General features: G+C 35.5%; 1 protein-coding gene across 2 annotated transcripts in view; it reads left to right on the forward strand.

Annotated features, from left to right (window-relative positions):
* The window catches only part of UPF2 (UPF2 regulator of nonsense mediated mRNA decay), a gene marked incomplete at its 3' end in the record, with an annotated part of 99,801 nt that overhangs the window by 66,705 nt on the left and 14,217 nt on the right, over positions 1-18,879 (forward strand). For both annotated transcript variants that reach the window (XM_081230096.1, XM_081230097.1), the window contains exons 14-18: positions 409-684; positions 3,015-3,198; positions 8,444-8,583; positions 14,312-14,416; positions 14,708-14,806. In XM_081230096.1, the coding sequence (XP_081086222.1) occupies positions 409-684; positions 3,015-3,198; positions 8,444-8,583; positions 14,312-14,416; positions 14,708-14,806 (804 nt within the window). The remainder of the gene's footprint in view (positions 1-408; positions 685-3,014; positions 3,199-8,443; positions 8,584-14,311; positions 14,417-14,707; positions 14,807-18,879) is intronic.

Below are 18,879 nucleotides of genomic sequence, written 5' to 3' on the forward strand. Positions count from 1 at the left end.
TTATTAATTAGGAGAATTGGTAATCATTTGATAAGAATTTCTGTAAGAATTTCCCTCTTTCTGTATGCTTGTTGTTTCCTTAATTCATGGATTTCAGAGAAAATAAGTTACAGAGGGCTGATAGGGAGAATTACATTTTAACTGTTTTATAAACTTAATTCATTTAACAATAGCTTAATATTAAATTTAATACTTAACATGTTCTTTTTATTAAAACATTTTATAGACATTTCTTAGAGAAAAAGGACACCCGGAAGTGACTACCTATTAGCATATAAGAAAAGAACCCATTATTTTTTCTCTGTTCAGTGAGTGATGTTGTCAAGTGACATAGGAGAATTTTACCTCTTCTCAAACACATTGCTATTCTTTAATGGAAATCTGCTTTTTTTTTTCTTCCCCCTTTAGGTTAATCAACCTAAATTTAATCAGAGACGTATCAGCAGTGCCAAGTTCTTAGGGGAACTTTATAATTACCGAATGGTGGAATCGGCTGTTATTTTTAGAACTCTTTATTCTTTTACTTCATTTGGTGTTAACCCTGATGGCTCTCCAAGTTCACTGGACCCTCCCGAGCACCTTTTCAGGATTAGACTAGTGTGCACTATTTTGGATACCTGTGGCCAGTACTTTGACAGAGGTTCTAGTAAACGAAAACTCGATTGCTTCCTTGTGTATTTTCAGGTATGTAAATTGAAATAAGCAGTTGGCATCATTTAATGCATTGCTTGTGTTACAAAAATATTAGAGAAGAAACCCTGTAGCATTCATATGTTATGTATAAGATATATTCATAGTTAGGTAAGATTTATTCTTGCAAGTATACTTAGCTTTAGAGGTTTTAAAATATATGATGGAGACTTCCTTGGCAGTCCAGTGGTTAAGACTCTGTGCTTCCTGCAGGGGGCACAGGTTCGATCCCTGGTCAGGGAACTAAGATCCTGTATGCCACACAGCATGGCCAAAAAAAAGAAAGAAAAATTTTAAAAATATATGTATGATGAATTCTATCATAAACATTCTGATTACATTTTAAATTTTATAATTGATGATCATTAATTTTGGGAATTATTTTGGTGCAGTTTATAAATTTGGTATAGTATGGATTATTTTGTATTTGGTATGTAATTCATGAATCAAATTACTTGTAATATTTATGCATTTGATAACATTCTCACTCATTTGTGTTCTGGTTTTATATCTAAAATTCTTGTTTCTAAATTTAAAAAAAAAGACCCATCATTAACACTGAAAGAAATATTTGTTCATTCATTGCTAAACTCTTGGGCTGTGCTTTCCATATCTTGAGTTACTTGTGTAAACTGGTGATTTAGAGCAAGTATAGTATAAATTAAATTCAGATACAAATACAGAGACAGTTCTACAGCTTCTATACAGTTCATGTTCCAAAAGTTAGCTGTAGCTTGGTTGTCTGGAACCTAATCATTATTTCCCATCAAACACAATGTTATAAGTACTATTAGGGGGAATAGCTCACTATCAAATTCTCCAGATGTTACTGAAATAAAGTACCAGTGGTACCATTCAGTTCTATTTGATCATTCCTTTCTATCTAATCTGTTATGTTGTTTTTGTTTACCCATTGACAAAGAAAATAAATTTAAAACTACAACTTTGAGGTGTCAAAAATACATCCACATAGTAGCTGGTGTTAAGTGGGGGTAACTACTCTTGGGGAAGAGCTGTTTGTAACTTTCTCCTATTACTTTATCTTTGCATTAGAGGGTAACTTGTTACTCTCTTGTTTTCTGAATTGATGAGCCAAAAATGGGGAAGGTGTGTTGAAGATTTGAGACTCAGATTCTCTGTTCCATGTAAGAAATGCCTTAAGTTGGAGACTGCCTGTATTTAAAACCAAAGTTTTGCTGCAGAATATCAGTTATCACTATCAGCGTCCAAAGCAGGATCCCTTTCAGAAGAGTGTTCTTATTTGTACTCACTCTAACATCACTGGCAGAGAGAAAAGAGCCACTCAGAAATATTCAGGAGTAGAAAGAGACAAAAGTATTTTCCACATTGATTAATAGCAGGAATGTGTAGCAGGGATATACTTAGGGCACGGGAGTAAGAAGTGAGTGAGGCCTGGGAGATGCAGTCAGTGTGTGCTGCCTGTAACACAGTGTCCAGTTACATATTGGAAGGCAGAGAGAAAGGCTCACCTGCAGCAGTGCTTCTAAACTTCAGTGTGTACACACATCACCTGGCTATATTGTTAAGATGCACACTGTGATTCAGTTGGCCTAGGGTAGGGGACGTCTCAGATTCTGTATGTCTAATAAGCTCTGAGTTCTCACACTTTGAGTAGCAAAGACCTAGAAGAAACTGGACAGGAAGATTAAACACCCAGAGGAACACCTGTTTATATACAAGTAAATTCATGGGTTGTGCTTTTTAGTTAAACTTGAGAATTACAAGTACAAAATAGAATGAAGGAGCCAAGCTAGGAGATGAGGGAAAATATCTAAATGGTGCCATATACACAGTAGATGTTCAATAAATGCTTGTTGATTACTGATTTTTATATATTCAAAAACCCTATCTTCAGATACTTTGACTCTTTAAAAAAATCAAAGCAGGTAGTATAGAGAAAATAATTATAATTTATCAAAACCGTTGCCTTGAATTTGGTTGTTTTTGTAAAATTAAATATTTAAGCCCTATTTGGGATTTGGGAGTGGAGTTTCTGCCTGGTTTCAGTACCTGAAAATTTATTTGCTGTTTTATTTATTTATAATTTTTCCTTGCCTTTAAAAAAAGATTATGACAGTTACAATAAAAAATATATTTAAATTAAAGTCACCAGATGGCTTAGGAACTATATAGATGGAGGGAAATAAATGTGCTAGGATCACTGCTGTTGACCATTAATAAAAATGGTAGGTGTCTTGTACAACTCTTTAGTTGTTATAATTAGGTGATGTCACAATACAGATTATTTTAAATATTTTGTTGTTAATTTCTTATAGCTAAATTTATTTTTCATTTGTTATCAGCGTTATGTTTGGTGGAAGAAAAGTTTGGAGGTTTGGACAAAAGACCATCCATTTCCTATTGACATAGATTACATGATCAGTGACACACTAGAACTGCTAAGACCAAAGATCAAACTCTGTAATTCTCTGGAAGAATCCATCAGGCAGGTACACGACTTGGAACGAGAATTCTTAATAAAACTAGGTAAGCAATTAATTACAGAGAGAAAACAAAGATGGTATTTGACAGATCGTTTCTAGAATTTGCTTTATAATGTCTTCAGTTAGCGTTTACTTTTGTATACTTTCTGTTTTTTGATGTTGAGTGTTACATAATAGTGTTAGGTAAGACCTGGGTGACTTACTTCTTGATTTCATTACATAATCCCAAATTGGAGGAAAACAGTCATGTAAAACTTGAAGCAAATGATAATGATGGAAAAAATATAATCCTGTCAGCCTCTCTTAATTTTAGAATTTTTGGTTGCTAATTTAAAACCTACTTTTGATTAAAGCATCTCATATACAGTATATATTTTCAATAACACTATTTCTTAAGACAGTGCAGGCTTGACACTATATAAGGGGGTACCAGTTAGAAGTTTGAAACTATCCCACCAAATTTTAGTTCCTAGTCACTGGGGGAGTTGTCTCTGTTTCTAAAGACTAGAGAACATGTGAGAAATGTGCTACAGGAGGATTGGTCACTTTACTTTCTCGGTATCCTTCTGCGATTGTTCTGGAAGAAGAGGTAGCATTTGAATGGCTCCCCTAAAGGACTGTAGGAGCCGACTAGCCTTGCCAGTGGAAATAACTGGAACAGGGTGGGGCCTTACCAGTCTGGCTTGCTTGCTGATAGTTCTTAGCATGTTGTATTGTAGTCATTTCAAAGTGACACAGGGTTTCAGCCTATGAAGCTAGTATTTTATTAGGAGATTATTTATTAGGAGACCCTTACCTTGACCAGTTATACTAATTGTATAAATTTACTATGTTGCATATCTGAAAAACCACTTTTCATGGCAAAGGCATTGGTGATCCTTTTCCTCTAAAATTATTTTTTCATATTACATCCAGCATATTAATAGGGTTTCTTTCTCCAAGGTAAATCCTGTTTTGGAGAATTTGATTACTGTTATCTATTTGAGCATTATTTGAAAGGTGCTACTGATTATGCAACTATTCACTTTTCCTAATTCTCAACCCATAAACGCATATGTGATTCTTTTTGTTCTTTGAACTTTGTCCCAAGTTATCTGCTTTCTTTTCCTTTTCAGATTTCTAATTGTATAAAATGATCGTTTCAAGTAGAGTGTTTATTTATCTACATACTTATTTCATTTACTTTATATGCTTTGAAATAGTCTTAGCCTTGTTTCCCAAAGACTTCCATGAATGGCTCTCTCTGTATAGTGGGCATGAGGAAATACTAGTTGGATACCCAGTTTGGTAGCAGTAAAGAGAGCAGTATGCTTTATCCTTTATCGAGCAAAGAGTTAAATTAAAGGACTTCGGGCTTCTTTTGAGGAGTCTGTCCTTGTTTAGCATATGGAAAGGAAAAAAATAGGTCACCAGTCACCATTTGCCAATGCAACTCTAAGGATGGTGGCAACTAGAATCAATATGCTCCCAAGTCGTCCCATTTTCCTTCTGTTTTAGAATCTAAATATCATAGACAAAATATACATGAATAAATCTATATTAAATCTGTTTCCTGTTGGTAAACCACAAGATAATATAGCATTTTGCTTTTGGTAGTTTTTTGTTTTCAAGCACTTGCAAATTCATTATCATTTCAATCTTATAGCTACCCAATGCTAACTTAATAGTTAGCATTTTCTCATATTTTTAAAACCATTTTAATGTTATTAAAAGTAATGAAGTGTTCATGGCAGAAATTTTGAAAAATGCCAAGAAGACAGAAATCACTGATATTTCATATGCACGGAGAATCATGTGTTAACATTTTGATATATGTTCTTCTATTTAAAAAAAATTTCTTCACGTGTTTGCAGTTTTATAACTGGATTTTTTTCTACCTAATATATTATTAAATTTCTTCCTGACATGAAATACTTTTCTAAATATTTAATTTTTTACAAAACTGGCTATCTTTCTTTGTATGAATGTGTTAATTCTGTTGTTTGACACGTTATTTCTAATTTTGCACCCCTATAAATAACATTATTATGTTACTTTTGTGTGTATCTTGGTTTTCTCAGGATAGAGAGAATTACTGGCTCTAAGACACACTTTTTTTTTTTAACATCTTTATTGGAGTATAATTGCTTTACAATAATGGTGTGTTAGTTTCTGCTTTATAACAAAGTGAATCAGTTATACATATACATATGTTCCCATATCTCTTCCCTCTTGCATCTCCCTCCCTCCCACCCCTCTAGGTGGTCACAAAGCACCGAGCTGATCTCCCTGTGCTATGCGGCTGCTTCCCACTAGCTATCTATTTTACATTTGGTAGTGTATGTATGTCCATGCCACTCTCTCACTTTATCACAGCTTACCCTTCCCCCTCCCCATTTCCTCAAGTCCATTCTCTAGTAAGACACACTTTAAGAACAAAACCAAAATGGTAATAGGCAATGTAATTTAATTCTGGTTTGGAAGTTCTAGATTATATTATAATATTATAAAAGGAACAGAAATGGGAAGAATAAAAGTGAAAAAAGAAAAGTCATATGAATAAATTACCTATAAAACAGAAGAGTGTATTTCATAAATTAAAAATAAAATCAGTAGAATAAAATAAAAGCCCAGAAGTTGCCCCAATTAAATACAAAACAATTTATTGTATGACAAAATAGGAATCTTAAAAATAGGATAAGAACAACAAGGTGAGCATTTAGGGGGAAAATTGATATAGAGCCACATCTTATGTCATCAAACTCCAGATGGATTGAGGAGTTAAATATTTATTTTTTAAAAGTTAAAAATAGATCTGATCATCAGATATTTGGAGAGGTGGTAATTTTCCTAAATTTTAAAATAATGCAAGAAAGCACACATATGTTGGCAGATTTGGGTGCTTAAAACTTTTATACAATGAAAGAAATAACTAAGATTGAAGTGAAAATAGTTTCTGTGCCAGGTTATTATCACTTACATAAAGAACACAGGCAAATTGATACACAATAGATAGATGAACATAACATAATCAAATGAGGGAGGGCAGGGAAGAGTTGGTATTTTTATTGAGTACTTCCAGTTTGCCAAAATTAAAGTGGAAGGTAATGTTCATATTTGACAAGTGAGTTATGTAAAGCCCAAATCAAAATACTAGGTTAACAATCGAGCCAGAATTCAAAGCTGTGCTCTTTCTGACATAGTAAGTATGTGGGGAAAATGCTTAGCATGTCTAGTGAGCAGAGAAATACAAATGAAAACCATTTGAAAGGGAGTATCACAATTATTACTCTGTTATGAGCAGGAAAACTGAGGCACCAAGCAGCTCAAATTCAAGAGAACAGTATTTGATTATTTTGGTCCCCAAGTACACTTAATTCTGACCCACATTTTAAATATTGTACTGTCTAGATTTTACGTTTTATTAACCGTATGTCCTTTGTACATTTTTATCTGCATTGTTTATTTTAGATTGACAGTGTCCTAGAGGTCAGCAACTGAACTGTTTATTATACAGCTTAGCAAATGCAAAATATATTTATAAACTGCTTTTGAAACTAACTTGCAATGCAAATGAAAATGTGTTAGAAATAGTAGTATTTTCCTTACAAATTAGATGTACAGCTATCAAAACAAAGCTACTTATCCATTAGAGTTCTTCCTGTGACACGTATTTTAAAGTGGCTATAAAAAAGGTATAATGGTATATTAGGCCATGTGAGTTTATCAGCACTGTGATATTTTTTATTGAGAGTGCTTAGATTTATATAGTCCTGACTTTTAATTTTTTGCCTTTGATAACATTAAAGCAATATATTGCTTCTGAAATTCCAAATAAATAAATAAATAAAATAGTAAGTTAATGGTATCTCAATCTGAGATAGCAGTTTTTTCCCTCAGTATTATTTTTCTTTTAAAACAGATCTCTCTGAGCTTTATCCATCTTTTCTCAATTTTTTTTTTTAATTTCCAAACTTGAATGTACCTACTTTCATCACTCTGTACATCTGTGTTTTTATCAATTCTTAATTGGTTAGACTTAAGACACTGGAGTAATTTTTTGTTTTTGTTGGTTGTGTTAGTTATTCAAACTTTCTGGGCTTCAGTATACCTCATAAAATGAAAGGGTTAAATCACATCGTCACTAAAGTTTCTGTCTGCTCTAATTGTCTAAGATTCTGTGAGTAAACAAGTATTTACTAAACACCTACTGTGTATTTATCAATATATGGCCTCTAATGAGTTTTGAATATATAAAAAAAGTTTTTTGTTCTCAAGGCTCTTATATAATCTGATGTAACATGTATTGAAATCATTAGAAAAACCATTACATGGTGTATCTTTAAGTGTAAAGTGCTGTGATCGATTCTGCAAGTGCTTTAGAGTAAGTAGGAGGAAAAGTAGTACTCAGTGAGTTTATGCAGGAAGTGAAACTTAGACTGAATTTGAAGAATGTATAGGATTTGAAAGTGCATATTGAACGATATTCTCTATGGAGAAGCAATTTGATGATCACGAATGCAAGGTTAGTATACTTTGTGACACAGAAGAGTCTACCCCAACTACAGGAAAAGGCTGGATTAGGACTAGGGAGCGTGGGGAAAAGTCGGATCAGATGAGACCATGGTATGTGCATCTTGAAAGTAGAGAGTAGTTTGGAACTCAAATGATAATAAGAATTGACTAGGCAGCAAAATGTGGATGAACATGAGGAGGAGGAAAGAGATTCAAGCCAGGGAATTCCCTTTGGAGGAACACGCTGTTACTGAAGGAAAAAACAAGCTCTTTGGTGACACAGCTGTTAGATGTGTCACCATATAGCTTTGCCTCCTTCCCTCAGTCTTAATTTGCAGACATTCAAATTGATAGTCAAATGCGACTTCTCCATTAAAGCGATATAATTTTATTATATCCTTGAGTGTTTAGAGATCCTTGAAATATCATTTGATAAAAAGTATGACCAAGGTTGCATTGTACGTGGCTGAAGCTGCACCTTATGTGCTGCTACTGTTTGCCTTTGTTCATCTGACACTGAGATAAACAGTTTGAAGCTCTGAGAAAGGGAAAAAAAAAATTTTTTTTTTTTTTTGGCTAGTGGTTAAGAAATGTATCAGTGCTCCTTTGTTGAAATAAAGATCTAATTAAGTTTTTTAAATGGTTCTCAAAATAGTTTTAAATTCTGTTCTTATTTTATTCTGGGAACATGGCTGTTGAATTATCTTAATACATACTTTAAGTGGTGTAATACTGTCGAAAACTTGCCTTTATCTTTTTTTTTATGTCTTTTTCTACTTTCTCCTCACTCCAAGGCCTAGTAAATGACAAAGACTCAAAAGATTCTATGACAGAAGGAGAAAATCTTGAAGAGGATGAAGAAGAAGAAGAAGGAGGAGCTGAAACAGAGGAACAATCTGGAAATGAAAGTGAAGTGAATGAGCCAGAGGAAGAGGTGATGACTTTTATTTATAGCAAAATAGGTACATTTGTAAAAGAGTATTTTGATTATATGAGCCAAGATTTTCTTTAATGTATAAAATAAGATCTCCTCTTTAGTTTTCTTAGAGTACATGTAACTAGTAGTATATGTCTATTATAAAACTGCTGGATTAATTAAGAGGTTTTTTTTTTTACAAGTAAGAAAATACTGATCATAGGATTTTTTAAAATTACTATTATTAAGACCATTTTTTTAGAGCAGTTTTAGGTTCACAGCAAACTTAAGGGGAAGATACAGAGATTTCCCATATGTTACCTGCTCATACCTACTCACACAACCTTCCCCCATTATCAACATCCCCCACCAAAAAAGTGGTACATTTGTTACAACTGATGAACCTATAGCAACACATCGTGATCACCCTAAGTCCATCATTTACGTTACAGTTGACTCTTGGTGTTTTACTTTGTATGGGTTTAGGTAAAAGTATAATGACATGTATCCATCATTATGGTTAGGATTTTTATTTAATAAGCAATTTGAAGACAAAAAATTGATCTGCTAAGTATGTGTTTTCTTTTTTTAAAACTTAATTTATTTATTTAATTATGGCTGCGTTGGGTCTTTGTTGCTGTGCACAGGCTTTCTCTAGTTGTGGCGAGCGGGGGCTACTCTTTGTTGCGGTGCGCGGGCTTCTCATTGCGGTGGCTTCTCTTGTTGTGGAGCGTGGGCTCTAGGCATGCGGGCTTCAGCAGTTGTGGCTTGCGGGCTCTAAGGTTCAGGCCCAGTAGTTGTGGCGCACGGGCTTAGTTGCTCCGCGGCATGTGGGATCTTCCTGGACCAGGGCTCAAACCCGTGTCCCCTGCATTGGCAGGCAGATTCTTAACCACTGTGCCACCGGGAAAGTCCCGATCAGCTATGCATCTTAATCTCACTTTTGTTTTTTTTGGCCACACCGTGCGGCATGTGAGATCTAAGTTCCCCAACCAGGGATTGAACTTGTGCCCCCTGTGGTGGGAGGACAGAGTCTTAACCACTGGGTCACCAGGAAGTACCCTTAATCTCACTTTTGAGTGTGGACTTTTTAACCTTTAGATTTTATGGAAAAATTATGGCCTAGATGTTAATAACTTTGCTGTTTCCCAGATCTGATAGCATAGGAAACCTGAAAATCATCATGTACCGTAATCATCAGTGGGCCCTTTTGTGTTTACGACTCTGTTAGGCCAAACGAACATGAATGACTGTTCATGAATGAAGTGACTGTTCTACCATTTAGGACCTATCAAAATGTCATTTTCACATATGGTTCCACCTAATAGTTTTGATCCGTTCCTTTTTTCTTCTAAAGCTGCTTAAGTTTTAAAAATTCCACCTAAAATAATAGAGTATCTGGGGTTGGCCTCATAACCTGGAAGTAGACTGGGCAATGAGTTAGGGATATACAAGAAACTATAACCTGACCATTAGCTAATAATTGTCCAGTTGTGTAATGGGTGAGGGTTCCTTATGCTATTCTGTCTACATTAATATATATTTAAATTAGAAAGTTAAGAAAATGAAAAGCAGGATGAATAAGAATAACAGTAAAATACTGATGAATATAAAATTTAAATCATGGAATTAGCACTTTTTCACTTTGTAAGCTTATAATTATGATATCACGTGTATGGTTTCTTTGTGTCCCTTGGGTGCTAAAAGCATTTAGGAGAGTGTGATAATTTAGAAGTGTGATTTTAATTAAATATTGAAAAAGTTTAAATTTATAATCAATATTTAAATGTTTTATGGAAATTGAATTTATTAAAATTTTAACTTTTGATTTACTTGAGTAAATAGAATACACATGTTTAGAGGATATGGGTTGTTTCATGTATAAAGGAATGTAAATTATTTAAGGCATTCATAAAAGAGATTCATAAACTGGGTTTTTAAAAAGCTTCATTTAGTGCGAAAGAAAAATGACCCATAGGGACTTCCCTGGTGGCACAGTGGTTGAGAGTCCACCTGCCAGTGCAGGGGACACGGGTTTGAGCCCTGGTCCGGGAAGATCCCACATGTCGAGGAGCAACTAAGCCCATGCACCCCAGCTACTGAGCCTGTGCTCTAGAGCCCGCGAGCCTGAACTGCTGAGCCCGCATGCCACAGCTACTGAAGCCCATGTGCCTAGAGCCCGTGCTCTGCAACAAGAGACGCCACTGCAGTGAGAAGCTTGTGCACCACAGTGCTCACTGCAACTAGTGAAAGTCCACGCGCAGCCACGAAGACCCAACACAGCCAAAAATAAATATTAATTAATTAATTTTTTAAAATGACCAATAATTTAAGGTAATTAAGACTTTCTACAGTTAGAAGTAGAAATCCCTAAGTCTTATTTTTTTTTTTAGCCCTGAAGGTCTGTAGCTATTAATAAACATTTCGTATGATTTGACTACATCGCAAATAGCTTTGCTGTTAGTTAAAAATGAATTATTGTGTAAAAGGCAGCATAAATAATAATGTATGGTTTTTATAATTAGTTAGCATTTATAGGCAGTAGAAATGCACCTTTGTGTTGGTATTTTGCTACCACTTTTTCCCCCAGTTTTATTGAGATATAATTGATATAACATTGTATTAGTTTAAGGTGTACATATAACATTTTATAGAGAGAGAGAGAGAGAGAGAGAGAGAGAGAGAGAGAAATGATTACCATAATAAGTTTAGTTAACATCCATCACCTCACATAGTTAGTAATGTTTTTTTGTGTGTGTGTGATGAGAACTTTTAAGATTTACTCTTAGCAAATTTCAAATATACAATACAGTATTGCCAGCACTTTCTCTTTCCAACCTGACCACTCCCCTAAAGTAGATATAAATAAATTGATAAAAATTTAGAACTGGAATATGTTTCTATAATTGATTTCTATGTAAGAGATGGACATTGCTATATTGCTTTTTTTTTTAAAGAAGGAAAATAATTAATTAATTCTTGGCCTTGTTGCGTTTTCGTTGCTGCACGCGGGCTTTCTCTAGTTGTGGTGAGCGGGGGCTACTCTTTGTGGCGGTGTGTGGGCTTCTCATTACAGTGGCTTCTCTTGTTGCGGAGCATGGGCTGTAGGTGAGTGGGCTTCAGTAGTTGTGACACACGGGCTCAGTAGTTGTGGCACATGGGCTTAGTTGCTCTGCGGCACGTGGCATCTTCCCAGACCAGGGCTCGAACCTGTGTCCCTGCACTGGCAGGCAGATTCTTAACCACTGTGCCACCAGGGAAGTCCCTATATTGCTTTTCTAAAAAATGAGTTTGTCGTAGACACATTCAATTATATAATTTAAATTGGCTTATTAAGTACTTTATAACAACAAAAGGAAATGAGAGAATATTTCCATTTTGTATTTTTAGACTAATCTTATGGCTGTCTTTGGATTTTGCTACCACACTAATTAGATAAAGAATCTAATAAATTAAACATCCTCAGTAAATGTGACATTAAAGAGTGACTCATTTTCCTATAAATTTCTCATTTGAATAGTTGTACTATATTTTCTCCTCTAAACGCATTTTCTCCTTTTCAAAAGTGAACTTTATAATTTTTAAAATTGTATCATTTTTAACTATTTCTTTTCCAGTTGCAAAGTGGATATTATACATAATATATGTGTGTTTGCTAAGTGGAAAAACAAAATGTTCGATAGGATGACTCGTGAGCCTTGTCTGGGAGGAGAATTGAAAGGAATGCTTGGTTTACTTTAAGGAAATGGAGTTGGAATTGTTTGCTCTCCCACCCGAGACCATCCTTTCCCACCGGTACCCTCCAAACATAGGGAGGAGAACATTTTTAAAGAGAGAAGATGGGTTGATTATAAAGTAGTAAGAACAATGTAGGATATTCTATAAATATTTGCCCCAACTGAGAAAGAACAGGGCTGGAGTGGAACTCTTCAGAAAAGTTGTACTCTTCTTTTCCATCTTGGTCCACAACTCTTCCAAGCTCCATATGGCCTTTTGAAGTTATTCTTAGCACATAACAACCAGAATATTTTCTTCTCAGTATCAGCTGGGTAAATTAAAAGGAACTTTAAAGATGAACTAAATGTTCTTCTGCTAAAATTCTAATTTTCTGCAGCATTTTAGAGAAGGTACAAGATTTATTATTGTAATAGCAATAATATTTATTGAGCATGGTCACTGTGTTCATATTACCATTTCTCTTGGCACCCTATGAGTTAGGTGATAAATAAGGCACAGATACGTTAATAATTTGCCCCAGGTCCTAGCAAGCCAGCATTTGAACTTGGACAGTTTGACTTCTGCTGTGCTGACCACCTGCTTTCCTAACCAGCTCATGTGGTCTGTTGACTTCCTCACCTCACAGGTTATTATGACCATGGGATTAGGACAGGGAGATTCTTGTTCAGCGTTTTAATTTCAAAAGTTAATCCGTTTTATTTTGCCTGAGCAATATAAAAAATGGTGAAAGAAAAGGGTTAATGTGTTTTAGCTTAGTTTTTGAATAGGAAGCATCTTTCAAGTGTTAAGAAATGATTAATTTTTTCCAAGGGCCAATTTAAGAGCATTTCTATTGCAAATTTAAATTTGAATTATAGAATTATGTCAAAAAAGGTTAATGCATTTGGAAAAAAAGTTAATTAATGCCTTCCTGTATTTTCCTCAACTATTTCCACTTCAGAAATTCTAAAAGTTTTCAAATGTCTCTCTAGTAAGTAATAATGCACTGTTTGGATTTTTAAAATCAATTTCTGTGTATACTAGAAGTGTTATAACAAATTTAAATCATTTGTTTTCTCTTAGGAATTATTTCTCATTCACTTTATTTCTCTTGGCACAATGAGAAACAGCTGGGTTTAGTGTAGTCTTTTTAAAAAAAACTTTTATGGAACAGAGTGGGAGTGAATTGTGTTAGAAGGATACTCAGATGGAATGCTGCCCCTGTGTGGTTGGGGTTTTTTTTGGTTTTGGTTATGGTTATAGTTTTGTTTTTTTTGTGCCTCTTTGAAAATTCACTGGAGTTCTGCCCAATCTTCCGTTTGAAAAGGAATTTTGGCTGAGAGAAGAGGATGCTGGGGGGACTGACAGGAGAGGATGGAGAGATGTAGTACTTGAAAGCCACCAGCAAGGGGAGTCAGAATGCCTATCTCCTCTGCTTAATAAAGCACATGTCCTTGGGCAAGTCACTTAACTTTTCTGAGCCTTAGTTTTTTCACATATAAAAATGAGGACCATAAAGCTTATCCATCCTTCTTCAGAATTAGGTAGAGCAAACAAAATGCTGTGAGAGCACTTTCTAAACTGAGGTGCTTTATACAGTGAGGTGCTTTATAAAATGTAGTGTCATTGCTTTCAAATGGTAACAATGTTAAATTTGAATTGTCAGTTTTCATTGCAGAGTTAGATGGATATTAAAGAACTACTATGAGAAAATCAGTCTCAAGTTAGGGAGGAGAAAAATAACAAAAGGTTCAGGAAACTCGTTCCTTGTGGAATTCAAGGAAGAGTTTCTACAAAGGATCTTTGTATTACTAGATCAGTGGAAAATGTGAAATGGGTTTTCAGCTACTGGTATGTAGTACATGTTGCCAGCTGACTTCGCCCTACCAGTCTAGGCAGACTGCATAAAAGGCTGAAACCAGAGAATAATAAACAATTATACAGAAAATTTAACATCTTTTTAAGGCATGTAAAAGTAGTAATGTTTTTCAAAATGTCTTAATCTTCTACAAATGTTAAACAATTTCAGGAGGGTTCTGATAATGATGACGATGAAGGGGAGGAAGAAGAGGAAGAGAATACAGATTACCTCACGGATTCAAATAAGGAGAATGAAACTGACGAAGAAAATACTGTACGTATGGCTGAAAATTCGCTTTTTGAAATTGTGCACTATTTTCATAGTATTTCAATTTTAGCCACTGAAGTTTTCGTTTTTGTGATAATTGAAATAATGTTTCTTTGGAAATTCATTTTTAAATACTTTTCTTTATTAACAAGTTCTTTGACTATATAATAATGTTATATTGCCCACTCATTCCTTGATTTATGTTGGAAAAGTTATCAGTACAAAAGGTTCTGCCATACAAAACATTACAGTTAGAATTTCTGGTCTGAATTCTTGTTTCTATTCTGTTTTTATAAGGAGGTAATGATTAAAGGAGGTGGACTCAAACATGTACCTTGTGTAGAAGATGAGGACTTCATTCAAGCTCTGGATAAAATGATGCTAGAAAATCTGCAGGTATTAACTGTTGCTCTAATCCAAAGTATTCAATACAAAATACTGCAGCACATTTGATTGTGTCTCCTACCTAAACATTTACCTCTGCAGCAGCTTTTTCTAAGTTAGACAGTTTGAAGCTGCCAATACTTCTGGCATCCCACATCCTAATTTGCCACATTTCTTTGAAAACAGATGGAAAAAATGTAATAAGACTTGGCACAGAGTGACTTCATTGTATCACCCTCCACCTTTTCTCTCTGAAGTCATATCTCTATTTCTAAAACCCTTCACTTGCAGTTTGTTTAGGAGTCAAACTGTGGAAGATAAATATTTGGGGAAATTTAATTTAGTAAATTCTTAAGTTTGATTTATAATTTGAATAACTTATATATAAATATCTAGAGGAAATTGGTCATTTGATATTTAAAGAAATGTTAATTGTTTAATCATGATATTAAGATACTAGATTTTATAAAAAGCTCCATCTTCCCAGTGATTTAGGTAATTATGTTTTTCTGTAGTTAGAGGGAAAATCCCATGGACTGTTTACTTCAGCCCTATATATAGCTATTGTTTTAACCTTTGGTGACTTGAGAAGGGGGCTTTTGTTGGAATGGTAGGTGAAAGCCCCATGGAGTGTGGGCTCAGTGGGAAACGGAGAAGGAGGAAGTGAAAATACTGGATACAGGTAGAGCTGACTTGAGACGTTTTCTAGAAAGGGAAAAGAAATGGGGATGTAGCTAGAGAAGGTCAGAGTTAAAAGAGGAGGGTTATTTTTAAGATAGAGGAAGTTATGGAGTAGATGCCGATGGAATAATCCTTTAGAGAAGAAATACTGGATTTTACTTTCATAAAAGTAGAAGATGCTGGTAAGGTCAGAAGCTATGATCATGTATAAATTAGTGGTACAGGCCAATTTGCTTCTTCCTACGTATATTAAAATTTCTTCATACATCTAGAAAACTCTTACTTTATGAAACCTTATATTCATGTCATTTAGGAGCACACATCATCAAATAAAACATAATCATTATAATCCCTTTGATGAGGTAATAAACAGTTTACTCCTTAAAGAAGTTTTTCGTATCTTACATGAGTCAGTAGCTATTTACTCATTCATTCATTTGTCTAGCAAGTATTTATTGGGCCTACTGTGTGACTAGCACTGTTCAGGCTTAGTATAAAATAGTAAATAAAAACAGATGTGGTTCCTGCTCTCAGAGAATGTACTTTTATGGGGGAGGTAGATATTTAACCACAAATATGTAATTTCAAATTATAAGTGCTAAGGAACTAAAAGAACGCTTTGGTAGAGAGTAAAGGAGAAGGGCCTTCTTTAGATAAGATGATCAGAGAAGGCATCTCTGAGAGCATGACTTTTAGACAAGACAGGTACAGAGGAGTCATCTGGGTGAAAAATTAGGGTAACGTGAAAACAGTGTGTCAGAGGTACTGAAGCAGAAAAGAACTTGTGTTTGAAAAACTTTTAAAAGGCCAGTATTAATAGAACACGGTCTGTGGGTGGGTCACAGCATGAGAACAGGTAATTGGGAGTGGCCCAGTCCTTTAAGGAGCTGGTTCAGACTGGGATAGGACTAGAAGTGGGGAGACTAACCAGGGGGTGGTTAGAAGGCTGTGGTGGTAACCCAGGTGAGAGATGATGGTCATCTGTCTAGGGGAGTGGCAGGGCACATGGACAGAAGTCTGGATTTGAAAGCTGTTTAGGAGGTAGAATGAACTAGATTTATTTTGTGCTTGATTAGATAGCGGTGTGTGGGGCCCAAGGAGTCAAAGACGACACTCAAGTCTTTTAGCTTTTGGGCCACTGGCTGGTCTCTGACTGGAAACGGGAGAGTGAGCCCAAGTTCCACTTGTTAAGTTTGAGGAGCCTGTGAGGTGTCAGTGGAAGTGTCTGGAGATCAGAAGAGAAACACAAATGGAGCGGTTGTTAGAGCATATTTAAAGCCATGGCAATAACTGACTCACCCAGATGTAGAGTGTGGAGACAGAAGAGGAGCAGGTTCAGGGTTGAGCCCTGAGGAGCCCAACATTTAGAAATAAGGTAGAAAAGCTGAGGAAGTCAGAGGAATGGGAGCTTTTGATGTGGTCCAGTGATCGTTACTTATTGAGCACTCTTGAAGAAGTGATCTGGAAGGATGGGAGGATGTGATCAGAGAGGAGGAAACTTTGAATTCACATTTTTGCATTTGTGTTTATGTACTGGAGAAAACTTCATCCTCTGTTAGGCACTGATTTTAAATCATTATCAAATACTCCAAACGAACAGTTGTACAGACGTCTTTCTTTTGCTAAAAATCATAGGAAGATACAGTATCGTGAAGACATTGACTCTTCATGAATCAGGTCCTTAAATTTCATGCAGTCCTAATTCTGTCCCACGGGGGGCATTTGGGGATGGGGTGGGGGTGGGGGGAGAGAAGAACAGGGACATGAATGCAGGGTGAACTTAACAAAATTATTCCTAAAAGCATCTGTAAGAAGAAACAGAATAGCTAGGAGACTTGTAGAAAATGGAGGGTGAGTTGAGATACAAGATATACATACAGTAATAGGTTGTTGCAGGAATAGACAGATTAATCAAACAGAGGAGAGTCCAGAATAGACCTCAGAACATGGCAGTTTAATCATGATGAAGTTAACACTTCAGATCAGTTGAGGGAAAATGGTGTATTCAACAAATGGTCAATAAAAATAAAGCTGGATTTCTGTTTTATTTCCACACCAGAATTAATTGCAAATCTCTCAAAAAATCTTCATAATTGTGAAGACTGTTGAGCACTGCATTAAGACTTTACATTTATTCTTCATACAGTGCTGTTGGATGCTGTTCATATTCCCATGTTTCACTTAAAGAAATAGGCTTGGAAAGACAAAAAAACTTGCTTAAGGTGAAAGGGTAGTGAGTGGTGTAGTCTCTTATCAACCATTTGTTGCATTACTTTCCAGCACAGAATGCCATAAAAACCTTTAAGAAATAACAGACCAGGGAGGAAAAAGTCTATAGCCAACACAACACGAGTCAATATCTCTACTATACCAAAGAGATCATACAAAGTAATGAGAAAAGATGAATGACTCATTTTGTTGTTGGAAAGAATATGCAAAATCGTGCTAAAGCTCACTGACAATCAAAAGATAAGCGAACTAAGAAGGGCCTTTTTATCAGGTCATCAGATATTAAGATTTAAAAAGTGACAGTATCTATTGTGGTTAAGTGTGGGCAAACATCTATATTTGGTAAAAGTGTAAATGAGTCCATTGTTTTTTAGAGAAAATTTGGTAAACCTGTCAGATGGGCATGCCATTTGATCTAAAAATGTACCCTTAATAATAGTCTCTCAAGTGCATGAAGTTAAATATAATGTCACAAAGATGTGACATTGTAATAGAAAAAAAAGTCTAAGCTGTCTTATCAGTAGAGGACCAATAAAATAAATAAGACACACCCCTATAATTAGCTCTGTATATATTCAACTAGATGCCCAAGATATTGAATCAAAAAGAAGAAGAACATGTATGTTTAGTATAGAATAATATACATCATGGTTGCTCCTGTTTATATGTGTATATAGTATATGTTTATATATGTATATATGTGCAAGAAAAAATCTGGAAGGACATGACCCATTGTTAATAGTTGTTGCATCTTGGAGTCGGGCTGAGGGAGGTACCTGGAGGGATTGGTATGGACGCATTGGTAATATATATATATATATATATTTTTTTTTTAATTAATTAATTTTATTTTTGGCTGCGTTAGGTCTTTGCTGTGCGCAGGCTTTCTTTAGTTGCAGTGAGTGGGGCTACTCTTCATTGCGGTGCGTGGGCTTCTCATTGCGGTGGCTTCTCTTGTTGTGGAGCACTGGCTGTAGGCGCGCGGGCTTCAGTAGTCTCGGCACGCGGGCTCAGTAGCTGTGGCTTGTGGGCTCTAGAGCGCAGGCTCAGTAGTTGTGGTGCACAGGCTTAGTTGCTCTGCAGCATGTGCGATCTTCCCAGACCAGGGCTCGAACCCATTTTCCCCTGCCTGGCAGGTGGATTCTTAACCATTGCACCACCAGGGAAGCCCAGTA

Source organism: Mesoplodon bidens (genome assembly GCF_964165515.1).
Source record: "Mesoplodon bidens genome assembly, chromosome: 3".
In the NCBI taxonomy this organism is placed as follows: domain Eukaryota; kingdom Metazoa; phylum Chordata; class Mammalia; order Artiodactyla; family Ziphiidae; genus Mesoplodon; species Mesoplodon bidens.